At 38.3% G+C, this 18913-nt stretch overlaps 1 protein-coding gene across 1 annotated transcript in view; it reads left to right on the forward strand.

Annotated features, from left to right (window-relative positions):
- PIEZO2 (piezo type mechanosensitive ion channel component 2) overlaps nt 1–18913 on the forward strand; it is a 287977-nt gene that overhangs the window by 151755 nt on the left and 117309 nt on the right. The window contains exons 5-6 of the mRNA XM_058833220.1: nt 5179–5341; nt 18687–18897. Of these exons, the coding sequence (XP_058689203.1) occupies nt 5179–5341; nt 18687–18897 (374 nt within the window). The remainder of the gene's footprint in view (nt 1–5178; nt 5342–18686; nt 18898–18913) is intronic.

Here is an 18913-nt window from a genome sequence, read left to right on the forward strand (position 1 = left end):
TTTTTTTGTTTTTGTGATATAATTTATTTTCAGTTTGTTGATGAGCAAGGAAAGGACTAAGGGCAGACCTACTAGTGTTCAGCAGCTTGTAAACTTTACCCACGGCACAGGTTTGACCTGTGGTGTCAAGGTTGCTATGTGAACCAACATCATAGAAAACTTGTCTTTTGAGCCAGCAGGGACAAGTATGGCACCAGGAATATAGACTGTGAGAGTCCTATGTTCACTGAAGTTGCTCAGACTGGGTCTGCAATCCTCAGACTCTGATGAGTAAAGTGGGAGTTTCCCAGCAGATTATAAGTATGGAGTCAGACGTTTCATCCTTATTTCCAGCTGAGAGAGGATGAGGAGCTTCTTAAACTAATTTCTAGCTGCAACCATCCCCAACACCCTCTTCCAACAGCAAGGATCAGCAGGCACATCTCTAAGCCCATCTCATTAGTAGCCTTTGGTACCCTCAAAGTTTCTGCTATTTGTGGATCAGAGAGGATACTAGTGATAAACAAATGCATCAGTCATGATACTGCATGGCACCTGTGAAATACTGCCAGTCCATGTTTCCATGCTTATGATTCTTGTGTCTGCTTTACCTCCAAACTAAATGTTGGTAAAAGTTGTAGATGAAGCCCATGGGAATTCAGCTGTAAGCATCTACAGCGGTGCATTAATTACCCTGAAATATTAGATCAAATTAAAAATTATCAGAGGTTTCACAGTCACCAAACAGATGAATGGAAATTATTATCATCTATGCATCTCTTCCTTAGTTTATCACTTGCTAACTGTTAATTCAGTAATTTAATATTAAATTAATTAGAAAGTAAAGAGATACTATAGAAAACCCATGAGGGGAAAAGAAGAAAGATGCATGCATGTATGGAAAGATGTAGAAATCATGAATTAGACCCTTGATAACATTTTAAAACTGAAAAAAAAAGGCCCAAACCTTTAAAATACTTTGTTTATCCAGTATACAATATAAAAGCAAGCTTTTTACAATTCTTTAATCTGGAAGCATTATCTTCTTTATTGTCTAACAGAAGCTTAACATTGTGATACATTGCTGCATTAATTTTAGTTATGTTTTAGACTGGTTATTCTTTCCAGTTTTTGTTTATTTGTGACAAAATAGTAAGTATTTAAAGTTGAAGACTTGTGGCATTCATTTTATACGTGGTCTATTTTATACATTATGCATGGTGTCTCGTGTGTGTTGCTATATATTTCACTTTTTTGTAAAATTGAAACCATTGCAGTTCCAATTCTAATAGCTCTGCCGCCTTTCTGGTTTTATTCTATAAATCTGAAATAAAGAGGAATTTAGAGTGTCTGCCATTCTAAAAAATGAAATCAGGCCAGATGTAGCAGTATTAACACTTCACTGTTCACTAAAGCTTTGCACATTCAGTAGGAGATGAATTATTTTAGTTTGTGAGTAACAGTTATTCTAGAAAGGCAAAAGGTGAAAATTTTATTTTAAGAAAACTGAAATTCTGATTTCTACAGCTACAAACAAGAATGTCATGTTTCAGTATGCTGGCATTTGTTTCTTTGTTTAACTACCAGGGAGTGTACATGAATTAAGAGAACAGTATTAATATGTGTGTCCACAGCTAACTCTATTCTCTATGCAGATAAAGCAGGAAATTTTGCTTAGTTTCTTGAGCAGCAGAGAAATTCGGGAATAGACCAGGGTCACACTGTCCTAGAAGAATTCTGTATATACACAGAAAATACAGAAGATCCCTTTCTAAAGTAGTAACTTTTAAGTATTCAGCTGAAATCAGCAGATGAACACATTGTCTGATGATGACACTGCCATATTAGGAGTCTGTTGATATGATAAAACAGTTTCATATATTGACAGAAAAGTCAATGAAACTCCTTTTGTCCTACAAAAGTTATTTTTTTTACAGAGTAACTCTTGCAACCCTAACTGTAGTAGGCTCTTCTATTAAAAATTGTTTGCAGTTTGATTGACTTGGTCAAGGGAAAGTAAAAAAACATTTCAACCCTTAATCCATTTTATGGTGTGGGGGTGTGTGTATGTCCACGCTGTTTTCTTCTGCATCCTGCAAGAAAGAAGGAAAAACTAAAGCTGCCATTTGCTGTAATTATACTGCAGAGTATGTTTCTGGCTGAGTTATAAGCTTCAATCACTGGTATCTATTACAACTAAAGCTGCCCTGTAGGTAAATTATTTGGTTTAAGTGAATAACTTATGCTTTACCAGCTGTAGATCAAAGGCTATGACCAATTCAATGAACACCATGAGATTCTTGCAGGGATTTAATAAAAAAAAAAAGTTGTTGTAGGAGATCTGAATAGGTTTCCTGTTCTTCTGTTTAACTTCATAGTTTGAAAGCCCCTTTTGGAGGAAAGAGCACAATGTATAGACTGTTATCAAATGCAAAATATGACCATGTGTGAATGCGCAAATAAAGTGAGAAATGTTTGTGGAATGATCACAGTATTTGCCATTCTTTTTTGTATTGCCAGAGATAGCAAGTGGGAATAACTGATTTTTGTTTTTGCTTATGCTGTGAAAAAAATTGGGAGCAAATTACTTGGGGTCAAATGAAGCAGTTTATTATTCTGCCGTACAGGAGAATATACATTTCTCTACTTTCAAGTGATCTTTTGTTTCCTGTTTAATTATCACACCAACGTCAATTTGTTTTCCTTTTCGTGGGGAAGTGGGGACAGCATACATTTGCAACTGGTTTTGGTGAATAAACTATTCATGTGCAGAATTTTTCCCTGCTCCGTGGTTAGATATCACTGTTCAGGCTCTTTGTTGCTAGCCTGAGCTGTATGTTACATCTCTCACAACAACACACTAAATGATTTATTTTGAAAGATCAGAAGCACTTGGTTTGGAAAGAAATGTGAGCTGCACCAAGGGCAGGGCTCCCCCAGGGATATCCCCTTATTTTGGGGAGTGGGATATGCAGAGGAAGACACAGCGTGGCTCCATGGGAGTACAATGTGAGGAAGGAGAACCTGGTGTGGCTAAGAAGCACTGGTACTTGAAGGCTGCCACTTTTTAATTTGTACATGTGAGTAGTTGAATCTGAAGGACTTCAGAAGTGATGCAAAATTAATTTTCGATTTTCAATTAATTAAGACTCCTGATCTGTGTAAAGAAAAAAAAATCACTTACAGAAGTGTTACGTAGAAGTAATCTGACCCAATTTTCAATGTGAGCCTAGCAAATTTCTCTTGTTCTGATACTAATTAATTCTGGATTGAGGGTGTATTTCAATTGTTTTGAAAAAATACTCAGGTGAAACTTTCAGAATCAATAATTCAGATTTCTTTTTTTTTTTTGGCCAGATATTTAGCAAAACCAGTTTAAGAGGCCTGTTTCAGCATAGTGATCAGGATTATTGAAAAAAAATTCATTAACATTATTGTGAAACCCATGTGCTCTGTTGTTGGGAAAAAGATTCATTAAACATGTACTTTTTACCTCTTCCTCCTGAAGTGCAGCCTGGGCTAAGCTTCAGTGACATTAAGAGCCACAGTACTGCAAAATGAATGGGGGGCTCATGTCAAGCCTGGGTTTTCTGTAATGTTAACCAGAGAGGACATGCTCTCCTAGGCCAGTTGAGTCTACATCATGCTGTGCTGGTCCCAGTGGCACAAGAAACAAGCAAGCAGTCCAGCAAGGACTTTGCCATTTAACTCTTTTGCAAGACTTTCAATTACTTAATTCTTTTTCTCTGTTTCAGAACAATTGAAAGCTGTTAGCAAAATATTTTCAAGCTATTTAGCTGCCATACAGTGCATGACGATTCAAGGTTAAGCTGTTGAAACAAACATTAAAGCTAGCTTTATGATCACTTACCTTATTCCCACTTTAAGCATATGTTATTTTGCAAGATACACATCAGTGGAAAAGCTGGGTCAGCAGCAGTGATGGAAATGTTGGATTTGATCGTGAGTGTATGAGCAGACCCACACGGTTCTCGACAGTGGTTGTATTGTAATCACATTAGAGACTTTTTTGATACTCTGGGCCTGCATTTAATCACAGCAGTTGCAGGTAACTGCTTCACAAACAGTTTATTTTAGGCTTCAACGCTGCCATGAGGAAAGGCCAGAGGTGACCTCTTTCTTTGCATCTGTAAAACAACCTACTAGGTTTTCTACCAGTGCAGGCTGTGAGCTGCTGTTGCTCTTATCTATGCCTAAGGAACTACACAGATGCCTCACCTGTCCTCAGAACTGATTACAGACATAAAGCCCTACAAAAAAATAAAATTGGAGCTGCACAATTAAAAAGCCTTTCAAATAATTACAATTATATCCTCTCATTAATAGCTGAGAGTTTAATATGTGCATTCAGCAGCTTAATAAACTGTTTGTTGTGTGCCACTAAACCTAAATCCAGGCTCTTCTTTTTAACAGTGAACCAAATTCAAACACCACATCCAAATCCAGAAAGTTGTATTTCCTAGCATAAGCAATTAAATCTGCACAAAGATACAGTGCAATTTTTTCCTACATAAAAATGGTCATGCCTTACAGATCTTTCAGAGGAGAAGAAAGTCTTCCTTGGCAGGGATTGAACACATTAATTAGCATTTAAATATTTGTACTTAAATACCCAAAAATGTAATAGGGTAGTCTGTTGAATAAAATGTATTAACAGTTAACATAATAAAGCATGATAAAATGTTAAAGGCTTTCTGGTTATTCCTCTGTGTGCCAGGAAGAAGGATTAGGGCATACTTAAGGGTGGACACCTTCATCTTTGGTGGACCTGGATCTTGTTGTCTTTGCAAGGAATGCTGAAAAAAGGATTGTGCTTCATATAGATGGATTTCCTAGGTACTCAGCTGAAACCTTTCTTGTTGAATTTGGAGGATATTCCTGTATTGTTCTCAAAAAAATTGATTCAGAATTGGGTTAATCAAAATACTAAATATCACTAAAATATAAGTGTGGAAGCTCCCAACAAATAATCACTTATTCTGTACTTCTCGAGAGCAAAAGTATCTGTCTGTCTAGAGTTCCTTGATCATCTTCATATTTCCCATATTGCAAAGATTTATTACTGGGGGTTTGGGGATTTTTCTTTGCCTTGAGCTTACTTTCTGTTCCAGTTGAAAATGTCATGAGAAGTAACAAATGTTTCTTTGTTTTTTGTTGTTTTTTTTTCGTCCCATACAGTGTGAAAGGAGCAGATGCTGGGAACGTGATCAGACTATTTGTACCAGATATTGGGATGTTCATTGCTAGTCTGACAATATGGCTCATCTGCCGCAACATGTTTCAGAAGCCAGTAACGGAGGATGCAGCACAGTGGAACATGCAGTTTGAAAATGAGGAGATGGTATCAAATACACATTTCTATCTGTATGGCTTTTAGTGAGCTTTGACATTCCTGTGTTCTGAAATGGTTTCATGAGGGCTGGCTACGTTAAGAAGTAAACTTTCTTTCAGGAAATGAAATGATTGGTTTTAAATTGGAAAAATCTAAAGTTATTATGTTGAGAACACAAAACAGAATATGAAAAGTGGTAGATATCCTACAGGATTTTTCAAATCATTTTGAGTCAAGAAACAATCACAAGAGTCTAGCACAAGTTTTTCTTCATCAGAGCTCCTGGTTAAGTCTGACAAGGTTATTCTGCTACATATTGTTCTCAGTTTCTTAGATAGCATTCCTATTTCCAAATTCGTTATCCAGGTATAACAGAAGCATCTGAGTGATTATCAGAAATTACTTTTAAAGAACAGAAGAGAGAATGTGTACTAAATTCATGGAAGGGGTTACCTAAAACTTTGGTCATACTGAGCCAGATTGAGAATGATTTGGGGGAATGACTTAACGGGAAGTGTTGATGTGTTTGCTGTGTGTTTTACTAGTGGGGAGAAGAGTAGCAGAGATATCAAATGCAGAAAAATCCACAGAAAGAGGAAAACAATTTTATAATATAAAAAGTCACAGTGGGAATTCAGGCCAGGGTGCAGAGAAATTCCTACTACTAATCTTAACATGTTTTTTATCAGACTGTCTAGCATGGCTTGGGGCTCATTTTCTGTCTTCTTTTACATATAGGGTGAATGTTTTTTCTTTACTCTCAGAACACCACTTTTAGGGGAGATGATTTCAACTTGCTCATTTCAAATAGAAATTGAACTTTGAAGTGGGTGAAATACTTAGGGGGATCAGTTGCCCATTTTGGTGCCAGTATATAGAGTAAAAAGAGGCCTCTCTTCATGTTGCCTGGTTGTCTGGATTGTGGCAGTGCCAGAAGCTGGTCAAGTTTCTAGCACATGAGAGATCAATATCAGGACTGTGCTTTATACTCATTTGCAGTTGGAATTCCTGGCAGCTGAGGATTGCCTGAAGGTTGCAGTGTTTTAACTGCACATTGGAGGATATGTAGGGTTTGATGTGCGTATGCAAAGCTTTGTGTCTCCTGGAACTTGGTTTTATCAGCTTTAAATCTGCTTTATCGTTGAAACTGTGCAAAATGGATTTTGCAGCAGGCTAGAACCGTGGGCTATACCCAGAAAAGGAAGAACTGTGGCTTATTAGCATGGTTTGTGTTCAGCTCTTGTCTTAAATGAATTTTATTTTACCAAAGTAATTTCCAACAGACTTCTTTGGTGCTCTTGATCTTCTGAAAAGAAGGTATTCATAAGCACAAAACAGGAGTAATCTGATGGCAGCAACTCAGAAGAAAGATGGGCATAGTTTTCTTCCTCTGAAACCAGATGATGATGTTTAGATATTCACTTTTTCTTTGGTTCAGAGGTGAGCCTGAGGCTGGAGTCTGGGTCAAAGGGAGCTCAGTGTCTTGGAGAGGATGGGTGCTGGCTCCCAGGCAGGGTTCAGCAGTCATTTCCCTCCAGTGCAAGGAAAAAGCTGAGCCAACAAGCACTAATTGCATGGCAGAGGGCAGCTTTTCATTGGGCTGGTCCAGGACTGGCTACCTCAATTCCAAGGAAAGAGTATTCCACAAGGGAGGAAGGAGGGAGAGAAGAAAACTCTGACTTCAGAGAAATATGAATACTGGGCAAATAGAAATATGTGTAAATATGTTGTTCTTCTTCACATCAAAACCCAGTGAATATTATTTGTGTTTTGGAAACTGCATGCATTGCAGAGTATTTAGTGAACATAGCAGCTGTGTTTGGATCTAGTGACACCCAAAGCTCTATCAGAGACATTTTTTTAAAAAAGGGATAATATTTTCTGTTATGTGAGGGTATCCCAAATACTTTAAGGAATTCTGCCCTTCACAGCTAGGTTGATGAACCTGCAACACAGTAATCTGCTGTCTGTTTAAAGACTGAATGAACTGGAGAGTGGAAAATCAAATACCAATTAAACATATTTTTCCACACCTCAGTTTTCTCTTTCAGCTGTCTGAACATAACTGCTAGTAGGAGAAGGAGGCAGAAACAGATGAATCTGCTAGAAATAAGTATTTCTCAGGGCTGACTGTAAGGAACTTAATGCATATGCAGATCAGGCCACTGGATGTCTGAATTTGGGAGAACGTTGGCACGGTCAAAAATGAATCCAAACTATGTAGGTTTCATGTAATTTTCAATTCTTTCTTGGTAGAGTAGACTGGAAAAGGGAAGACTTAGTAAGTGGCCAGTTCTTTGGATTCTTCAGGAGCTGACTGATGCCTGTGGTACTATGTTGGTGCAGCTCATTACTGATGCTGTAATTCCATTGGATTAGAAGACACAAACTGACTTGCAGCAACAGCTGTCCTACAAAAAGACACTCCAGGAAAAATGCTGAGATTGGTACTGTACCTCCAAGGGAAATAGTCCTGGGTTTGTTTGACCAGTCCTGTAGCCAATTCTCAAGTTGAAGAGCTCCTGCTGAGAGTTCCTGCCACTAGTCCTCAGAAATTTGTGGTTGAAGATTTCGTTAAGAATGCATCAGTTGATTTAAACAGCCTTAGTAGAGCCTTTAGAGAGGTAATTTTCAGGTTGATAGATGCCTAGCCATGGATGGTTCTATAAATCAAGAAATCAGCACTTCCAAGCCAAAGCAGTGTCTTGCTGCTTTAGCTTATTGCATTAAATTATTTACATTGAATGATTCCCACATCTCTGCTTTGCAGGAGAGTGAAATACTATCAAAATAGGCTTAATTAAAAAATAAAGGTTAATCTATTTTCTCCTTCTAATATTTTTGTATAGGAAAACCTGTTAAATAATTGGTTTAATACTGCTAAATTGACTTTTTCAAAGGTCTGTGTGAGCCCATCACATTTCAGTTGATACATGGGCATGCTGTAAAAATGCTTCCAGTTGAGCAATAGTTTGTGTGCTGTATTTTGGCACGGCAGTAGCCTCGAGAAACCAGCCATGATGGATCATATTGCTTGTGGATTGATAGGCAATTCAAACCAAGAAAACGTATCAGAATCCAAATTAAGAACAACAAGGGTTCATTGAAAAATTTATGTCTTTCTCCATTACGCTGCATCCAGCTTTAAGGGAAACAGATCTCCACCAGAAAAGTTTATTCTACAGAACAGAACTGGGGGAGGAAGCTCTAAGGCAGTGAGACTCTCAATTATTTGTAAGTAACGCTATCCCAGGAATAAGCAAAGAGTGTGGTTTTAATTAACAGTGAGTCATGGACTAGGAAGGTCTGCCAGATACCAGGCTGCAGTCCAACTCATTACCACCCCTAAATGGTTGCACACTTGGACCAAACGTGTCTGCAGGCCCTTTTTATTAGGGCTCAGAAAATTTAAAGCAGGTGAATACTACTGGAGACAGGCCTGGGTTGCAAATGCCGAAAAGCATAATGCCAGTCACAAGGTGTGAAAGGTGGAAGAAAATAAGAAACAACAGTTAACTCGCAGCTGCAGCTGAAAGTACGACATTTTTTATTTGGAGCAGATGGGAGTTTATGTGCCAAAATGCAGATACAATATATACAGTCTGATAGGTATTAGAAAGGAAGTAGCTTTTTCTTGAGACTGTGGATGATTGCTTGATGTTTTAAGTGACAGTGGCAGGAAGGAAAATCCTTCTACAATTGCACAAGTTAAACTTTAGAAGAGGTGTTGATCTCAACTGAAAAAAAAAAACCTGTTGTAGTCATCAATGCAACTTCCTCCCAAGGCACTCACTGCCTTGCCCATTGAAGCTTGTTTCTCATGCACAATGTCCTAGAAAGCAAGTAGGACCATTAGGTTCTTGCTTTGTCTCATAATCTGGGGCAAGCTTGGTTCCAAAGCTTCTGCCCATCTTCTTTTCTGCAAAAGTCAGAGATTTGTTTGGGATCTCAAAAGGCAGGAAAAAATGGAAAAGAAAAAGGAAATAGAGGATTTTTTTTTATTATTTTTTTTTTTCAAATAAACTAAAGTTTGAGAAGAATGTGAGGAGAGCTTCGCCGGGAGTCAAGATACTGGGCTGGAATCAGGAGGTCCAGCATAGTTCTCACTTTGGCCACGAACTTGGTTTGTGTCCTCAAGTCTATTACTTCATCTGTGTCTTGGCTCCTGTGTCCCTTGGCACACACAAGCAGTAAAATGCTTGGTTCCCTAGCTTTGTCCTTCTAAACAGTGGCAGGCTGTTTGCCTTCCTCCTACCTTGAGCACGTAGGGCATTGAGAGCTCTCGCTTGGTCCAGGTCCCCAAGGGTAACTGCAGAACATTCCATACAGGACAGAACAGACAGGCTCTGAGAACTGTTCCCATGTTCCATGCCTTGTCTGAGGACTTTCTAGCGCAGGAATTACACATTTAGACCCATTTATACTTATCCTGAAGGTAGCTGGTATCTGCTGGGCAAAAACAACAGTAAGAGAATACCCCTTTGCAATGTTACAGTTTATTCTGATCTCTCCTAGTGTGAGAATGACTTTAATCCTAAAACATGTGGTTTCAAATCCCTTCCAAAACCAAGTTGTTTATAATTATAGCTGCTCTGAATAATCTTGTTAAACATATAATTATCCAGACTCTTTTAAAACCTCATTAATTTCTTGGCTTCAGTGGTGTCATGAAGCAAGGACTTCCACAATTTAGTAAGTGTATTTTGATTTTATTTTGAATTTAACACTTTTTAATTTTATGGAAGGTCCTTGTATTACATGTTATAAATTAGAGTGAGATGATATAAGGGAAATCAAATGTATTTATTATCTTCTATATTTGACCTTTTAAAGCTAAGCAATCTCTGGGGGTTTTTCTTAATTTCTTTTGTCATTTTAATTACCTCTTTTTTCTGAAAAATCTATAGTTCTGCAATATTCTTTTGAGCTACAGAGATTTTCAGTTCCTCAGCATTTCAGGCAAGGTGTTAGTGTTGGTTTAAATGATAATATTATGACATTGATTATTAGGTTCAGAGATTTAGGACTGAGTAATTCTACCAGCATATCACCTACTGCATGTCCTGCGTAAGAGAAGAGAACAGCTCTGAGAAAGGTCTGATGTCCCCGTCTTTGCAGTTTCATTCTTCTTGCCTTCAGATATAACCTGCCTTAAGCAGTTTGCAGTGATGCCCATGACTCTGTCCACAGGAGCATCCCATTTTTCTTGAAACCTTTGATGGGTATGTTTCTTCTTAGGTGATTTATTGCTTTGTGTTTGTGTCTTAATATAATTTGATTTTACCAGTATCAAACATTCACTTGACTTGATTAGCTGTAATTGACATGGGATGCTTTGGCCCTGATTTCTCTAAACATCTTCTTCCCATATGCAACTCCTCTTTCAATATTTGCTTCTCTTCTGAGATAGAAAATTATTGCTACTGTGGGAAATATTGTGGAAAAAGAACTTCTTAGAGAGGGTTAGAATGTTTTGGTTTCTTTGACCTTCCTGATGATGCCTCTATTACTCCTCATCTCTTTTCTTCTTGTTGTCCATATTAAGCACAGCAGAAGCTCACTTTTTCTAATTGTTTATTAATGTTTCTCTGGTTCTGACCTCTGGAGAACTGGTCAGACCCACTTGGTCTTTGTGTGCTGTGAACATGGTATAAACAGGATTTAATTTTTTTTTTCCTGTGGTTTAAAAAAGAGTAGATGAGTCTCCCTTATCTCTTTACTTGTGATGTTTGTAGTGGTGAAGTTTGCCAGACCTTACGCAGCTGCCTCCCTCAGTAACAATTCTAATGCATCTCATCTTAACAAGGGTCAAAAGTTTACAAGTTACGTTAGCTCCTTGGTTTGATGCACATGTCTTTGGATAAGTCTTAACACAAATACGTAATTACACTAGAGCAGGCTGCAGCTACATGATGTTACATAGTGCAGTGCCTTGTGTGTTACCAAAGGCTGTCAGCCTGCTGGGCAGGAAACTTCAGTGCACCTGTCCTGTTCTGGGGAGAAACATGACAGGATGCAATTCTTCTCGTGGCAGCTCTTCACTGGGTTTACTAACAGTTCTTCCTTCCAAATTTTGAGATACAGAGTTATTAACCAGCAGATTAAAATCCTGGAATACTACTGCCTTTGGACAGCCTAAGTGATGAATAACGCAGTAGGAAAAATCTCTTGGCTTGCGGAATTCAGTCTGCTGTTACTGCAGGCAGCTGTATCGCACAATTCCCTCTGAAGGTAGGAAGCACCATCTCAAAAATAGGGCAATTTTCCTTCATCCCATTGTTTCAGAAATTACCCTGTTCTGTAATTTTGCTCTCCTAGTGGTTAGAAAACATCTGATTTATATTGCATATACTCATAGCTGCATTATAAAGTTTTTAGTTCTTTTTCTTTTAGTTCTTCTGCTCTTTTTGCTTCAACATTTCATTCTCTTGAATTAATTTCCCTGATAGTTTGGGAGAAAAAAACCCACATCTTTCTTTATAGGTTGTTCTGCAAGACAGAAGACAAGTGACTTTGGATCCTCTTGTAGATTAGACATCCCATTCTCCAATTCATCCCAGCAGTCAGAGGGTCTTCAGGGTGGTACTGGAGAAGTACCCAAATCACTTTGGTTTGCAAATAACCACAGCACCATGGTTGGGCTATTTATTCTCCTTCTTAGCAAGAAGCATACTGGTACAGTATGCGTATTTCTTGGGCCAGGAATTACTCCACGTGGGAGCTGTGCATACCTGCTTTAGCTCAGTTAACTGCATTGTGCCTTGTAGTCACAACCCAACCCTTCCTTCACTTCCATTTGCACTAAAAAATAAGTGTTTAATTGTCTCAGGCCAAACCACTGAGCTCTGCCTGTGAGTTCCCCTCTCTCTTGCATTTGGCTTCGGTGCCTGACAACCTTCTGAAGTCAAGATGTGAAACTGTATTTCAATATTGACCCAGTGAGCCGTGTGCTGAAATCACTCAGTGCTTTCTCAGGTGTGATGGGTACTTTGGGAAGTGAAATAATCTCTGGTTCTCTCAGTACAATATCTATTGTATACAGGATTGAATGGGTTGCCTTCCTGTTATCCTGATTCAGAACTGGGCTTGTCTTTATTAATTTATTTTTCATTTCCTTTGACTCGTTAAATGCTTCTGTCCCTATGTGCTTCCAGTAAATAACTGATCCTTTTTTTTGTAATGTGCTACTCTTTCCCACAGGAGATTTTACTGTGGGGGTGTGTGTATGGCATTTATTACTATAAAATACTGCCAACACACTGAACATTACTTCTGATCTACAGCTATCTTTCTGTGTAGGTCTTTAATCCAAGCTTTAGCACACTTAAGATGTACCAGTGATAAAATTTTTCAGTAAGATCTATATGACTTAATTTAGGATTTTCTTTTCAGTGATTCAGATGAGTAATACAAATTATGAAAATAAACTGGTTAAATTCCAAGATGCACCTATCTCATTAATGTCACACATTCCAAAATGTTCACTGCAGTCCCACACTTAATTAGTTCATCTCATTTAGCAGGGTCCTCTTCTGAAGTCATAGTTTCCTTCTTCTCTTCCAGCCTGCAGCCACCTCTCCATGCCCACCCCATGTGTGGGCAGCCTGATGTTCCCCTCTGGCTTTCTGTAGACCCTATGTACCTCACGCAAGATGACCTTAAAGAAGGCTCTTGCTAAGCAGCCCCATTTCTGTAGGAATCTAGTTCAATGCCATGTGGGAGTTGTTTATGTGGAAATGTTTGAGTCTATTTTGTGGCAGGAAAAGCAAGGACACTGGCTTCTCACATGTTGATGCTTTCAGAACAGCAGTGGAGTTCTATGCTTTCTTGCAAAATTGAAAATTCAATAAATGATTATGTTAACATGGTTTAGTATTGACCACAGGTTAAAACTACAGTCATTTATATCACATTAAGGGCTTGCAGTTCCTTTGATGGTAAAAGAAGTAGCAGCTCAATTTCTTTTCCAGCTTTTGTGCTCACAGCTGTGTCTGTCTAAGTAATATTGTGTTATTTTGATTTTTTTTTTCTATGTGCACTTATGTATGTGCTGCTTCTAAAAGCAGGTAAGTAATTAATTCTTCCTACTGCTGCAACTATATTGTATTTAAAGATAAAGGCTGAAGATCTTTTTTTAAGGGGGCAAGAGGGTTCTTAGAGCAAAATTAGTGGGAACTCAGTCATGTTATGATAGGTTGAATGCAGTAGCTAAGTGACTATGGAGGCGAGTGAACTAAGTGTGAGAGGAGCGAGAGAGTCTATTTCTGTTGTTCTGCTGGCATAATTGAATCATGTAGCTTTTCTCAGATCATTCCTAAACCAAGCTGTTCATTACAGGGGCTTTTTGAAATGAGAAGTCCAGAAACTTGGGCCTAATGCCTTTAACAGACTTAATGTCTAATAAATTGTACCTGTGTTACTCTATTACAGGTATGGAATAAAAATCTCTGATTAGAGATAAAGAGGTAGTTCTAGGTGGTGATATCTTGAGAGAATCAAAATTTTAAAGAGGCAGTGTCAGCAGGATGGTGTGACTGTGAGTCCCAGGGCACACAAACTATGGGGCAGCATGGAGACAGTCCAGCCCACTTGAGAGAATGTGGTGTGGCTATCAGCAGCAGGGGTTAGAAATCTGTGCTGAGGTCTGGAATGCTGCAGTTAGAAAAGCGCAGCATTCCCACTCTTCTCTGTTTCCTGATACTGGCTGGGAGGAAATGTCAAAATACTGAAAAGAGGCTATTTTTACAATATTTATGAGCCAGGTGTAAGGAAGAAGCATCTGAACCCCCATAGGAACTTAGTCTTATGAGCTTAGCAGTGCATGCCTGAGGGGTCCCAATAATTAATGCAAAGTATTCATAGGGGTGGGAGTTATGAGGCTTGCATCCCCTTAGTTGCAATAATTCTGGCCAGTTAAATTTTGTTGCTGTCAGTATTTGAATTTTTGAATGGTTTCATTTGTGTCCCCTCTAGAATCAAAAAGTCAGTAAATGAGAAAATTTGTGTTTACAGACACAATACTATTAAAAGTAGGTACAAAGCAAGGGTTGCTCTGAAGCAAAAATGAAGTTTAGGTTAGAGTTAAGGCTTCCTGTTAGTAAATACAACTCTGGGACTAGAGGATATCTCTGTGCAGTAGTGTTTATACTGTACCAGATGAAACATTTAAAAGTTGGATGTTGAAAAAGCAGCCCCCAAAGTAGCTAATGGACATTCTGGCCCTGGCCACAATAGTAGCTGCCATAGCTGCCACAGGAGCTGCACTGTTTCCTTGCCTGTTCTCTATCTCAATTTGGCAGTTTAAAAAAGTGTTGTACAATAAATACTCCAGGGACTTCCACATGATTGCTAAAAAACCTAAACTGCATTTAGTTTGTTTATAAAAAGTCCTGGGGCCCTGCTCTGCAGAGCAAGGGTCATGGAAACACATGTTTATGGCTTCACAAATGCTCTATACTCCTTGAATGGAGAAGTTTATTTGATTTAATCAACATCCACAGGGATCCTGTAATTGCATAATAGGTAATTTATTATGGAAGTAAAAGTATTTTTCTAACTGTAGCCTATGTAGCACGGGTTTGTAGCTTTAGACTAATCCACATAGTAAAAAGGAGCTTTGCAAAGCAGTCTGACTGGAGTAATGGTGTTCTGTGATGAGTGCATACTTGTATAGCTTTTTAATCATCAGAAAGTGTTAAAACAACAAGCACATTATCACCATGTTGAATGTGAAAACTGTTCAATGTTTGCCTGCCTTCTGCAATTTGAAGTGCTCAATGTGAGAAAATGGAAAGCCAGCCCAGATGATCCAGTTAGAGGGAAGTGAATATGAGAGTAGAGAATCCAAAGTTTGTCTTTTTGACATACACTGGAACATGGCCTTTCATCTACTTCTGCAAAGGAAAATGGCCTTTCATCCTGGATAGTGAGTTAAAAACAGATATATTTGTGTTTTTTAAAAAAAAGAAAGTAAAATCAAACCTAGAGCTGTTTAGCTGTCATAGTCTTTGCTGACATAATCATCAACTGTGTCACGAAACCAGGCAATTCTTGCACAGCCATATGATTTATAATTCTGGCTGTCCTGAAAAGCTGCAAGCCAACATGCATCTGTTCTGAAAAAGCTTCTGGGACTCCATATTATGGTTGTTGTTGATAATCCAATTTGCCAGCTTGTCTTAAACTGAGGAGAGCAGTTGAAGAACTCCAACTCCCAACAGACTTTTGCAGTTTTAGAGGGAAAACTTGGGAAATCAGTTTGGTATTTCCTGAGGTTCAGAGAGCTGAAGTTTTCTTTCCAGCATCCAATGACTTCAGTAACACCAGAAGTAGGTTGTTCTGCATTTCCTGTGAATGTTTGTGACGTCTTAATTTTCTTCTGAACTTGGAATTCATATTTTCATATCTAAATAAAAGCTAAAAACCAAGAAACGTTAACTTCTTTGGTAACTTGTCGACTTTGAAGCTTTTAACTATACTTAAAGTTTATAAGCCTCAGTCCATGGAAACTTTGGACCATCACCTCCTTCTCAGCTTCAGTTATACCCTGGTCCATAGAAATATCCTCTTCCCTAGTGCTTCTCCATGGGTGTGCTGTGTCATACATGTCAGGACTAGATTATTAATGCTTAACTCTCAAGGCAAAATATAGCCTAAATGTTCTTTAGATCAATGAAGTAAGATTAAATAGCCTAGTAAAGTTAAAAAAATATGGTCCTAGTAATGACAGAAAATCCAAAGATCCATTTTGAGGAGATAGCAGTATGAATTTGGGCATTTTACACCTGAGGGTAGGAAGGAAGGTAGGAATGAGAGACAGAAAATGGTATTAAGTCCCACCTTTTACTGCAATGTTTTTGTGTGTTTTATTTTTACCTCTGTGTCCTCCTTTTTATTTTATTGTTTGAAGATATTGTGTGTCTTCCTCCAATTTATACTTAAAAACATTTTGATTATTTTCATTTTCCCCACAAGAACATTTTCTTCTTGTTTGGAGAATATTTTTTTAATTTCTTTTGTGATTCTTCAGACTTTTATTTCCTGTTCCTGCCTATGTATAATTCACAGAAATCAGCAATTTTAAGCTGTAATAAATATATGAATCCTATCTACATGCTTAACATAGTATTCAAAGAGAGATGAATCCTGATGGCCTTCCATGAAGTAATTTGTTTATTTTTAAGTGATTCCTATACACTTTTTAAGTGAGTTGATGTCTTAATGCATACTGTCCTCAGCAACCTGAAGGCACAAGCTGAAGAAACAGGGTCTCCTTCACGCAGATCCATGTTTAGTAAGCGTGCCATTTCATAACCTTTAAATGCCCATCAGTCCCACTCATTCTCTTTCTTTGGCATATGGATGCTATTGGAGGTTCCACTGTTCACTGGTTGTGTTAAGCTCAAGGCACAGAGCACTAGAACCAGTCCAGGAGGAGCAGGATTGCACCCTAAAGGACTAGGCGAACAACATGTTAATCTAGCATTTGTGACACAAGCAAAAAGGATTGTAATTTTTGCCCTTGTTTAATTTTCTCACTGACACAGGTCTGGCAGAAGTTAGGGCAGAAAGTATCACTGTGCCTACTGTCAGAGTTCTTTCTGAATATTTAATGTTTCCTATCCTTGGGATAGGAGCTCAGATATGAGCAGCAGCAATGAACAGACAGAATGCCTCTTTGTGCTGAATGGCTTGAAATGTGATGACTGCACATTTGGGCTGCCATCTCTCTATTATTTTACATAAGGAGCTAATAATTCATACCTTGAGAGCTGTATAGGTGAATAGTGGCATTTAGAAAGCAATTAAAATTCTACTATAGCCCATGTAAAATATGTATTGCTAGTGAAATAGTTGAATAAATCCAAGAGAAATGAAGATTTCCCAGATCAGCCCTCCTGTATTTATTACATATTTCATTGTCTGTAAAACAGAGACTCTTTAGAATAAGCAGGTTTGTCTGGGGGTTTGTTTGTTTGCTTGTTTGCTTCCCTGGGCATTCACCACAATGTTAATGCTCTGAAGTAAGAGGAGAAAGCTGGCAACAAACTTAGATATGAAATGAAGGAGTGAGGGCATCTACAGGGAATTTTGTTCTTTTGGAAATCCACATAATGTTATGGTACAGAATAATTTGGTTAAGTTGGCTGAGAGTTCATCTGTTCCTACTGCAGTCTTATCTGTTATTGTGGATTTTTTTCTGCCAAAGGTCACCAATAAATATAAAACAGCTATTCTGATGAAAAATACCAATAATCTCTCTTTTTGACTTTCACACACAGAGATACAGTTTGGCCAGAACTAGTGTTAGCTAATACAAGTCTAAGCTAGTGCCAAAAACACTATTCTATATAACACCAAATGAGAACCTGGCTCAAAACTCTTACTTTTTTTTCTTTTTTTTTTTTTTTTTTTTTTTTAATATGCCCCTACATTTCCATGAATGACTAATTTTTCCATAAATTGTATCTTTGTGTGGGCCTCTTGCTAATCCTACAGATTCTCACTGTGGGTTGATGATTTAGTCTGCATCATTCAATAGTTGTGTGTATCTCCTGGTCTCCAAGATACGATGGAGGCTTGATGGTGAAGACCACTGCCAAATCCAAACTGCACAAGTATGAGGGGCCTTTCCACGTTTCCTTATTTTTTCCATTGTGTAGTTCTAAGTCACTGGTCTCATTACCCCTGCTAAATTGTGGTAGATCACTCAAGCTTTCACTATGTCTCTCCTGCTCACATTTTCACCTTTTCTTCCACCATCAGTTGATCTCCACATTTCTCATTCCCTCCCCAAGCCTCTGCTTAGTCCATTTTTTCTCTCCCAAACTGCCCTTTAGTAGCCAATGAGTTTTCTGTCCTTTCATTTCAGCCCTTGTTGCCCTGTTCCAGATCACTCCTACTTGCCCTATTCCAGGTTTTGCATTTAGAGAAAAGGTTGATGAAAAACGGGCTTGGAAAATGAGATCCATTGAGCAATATCAGCCAGGGGTTGCTTTGTTGGAGCTTATAACTGAAGCCTTTGAGGCAAAGAGCAGTTTAAAAGATATTAGATAGCAAGATGCTTATCTAAGAATGCTGAACTAATCAAACCAAATTTCATATGTTTATGAGCAAGCAGACTGTTGTGCACATGTGGGAGGAATGCAGCCTTTCCCAGAGACCATCCTTAACATCCTTTTGTTTTGAGACAATTCTGATGTTGGAGCCATCAATGTACATCTCTAGCTTTAGTACACCTTTCTTAGATCTCACTACCTGGCATAGTCAAAGACTGTAAGAAGACTTCATTATTAAATAATATATGCATGGGTTTTAGTTTCAAATTCCTTTTTTTTCCTTCCTTCTCCTTTAGGCTGTAAGAGAAAAATTAGAGCCAGATGATGCCTTGATGTATGAAGAAGATCTGGATGATGACGACTGTGGAGAAGCAGAATTTGAGGAGACCATGAAATTAAAACTGCTGCGTAGAATTGCCTTCCTAGCATCCAAACTGAGGGAGTTTATTGGCAATATGATAATCACCACTGGAAAAGTTGTTGTTACAATTTTACTTGGTTCAGCAGGTTGGTGTATTTGAAA

Source organism: Poecile atricapillus, chromosome 2 (genome assembly GCF_030490865.1).
Source record: "Poecile atricapillus isolate bPoeAtr1 chromosome 2, bPoeAtr1.hap1, whole genome shotgun sequence".
NCBI classification, from domain to species: Eukaryota; Metazoa; Chordata; class Aves; order Passeriformes; family Paridae; genus Poecile; species Poecile atricapillus.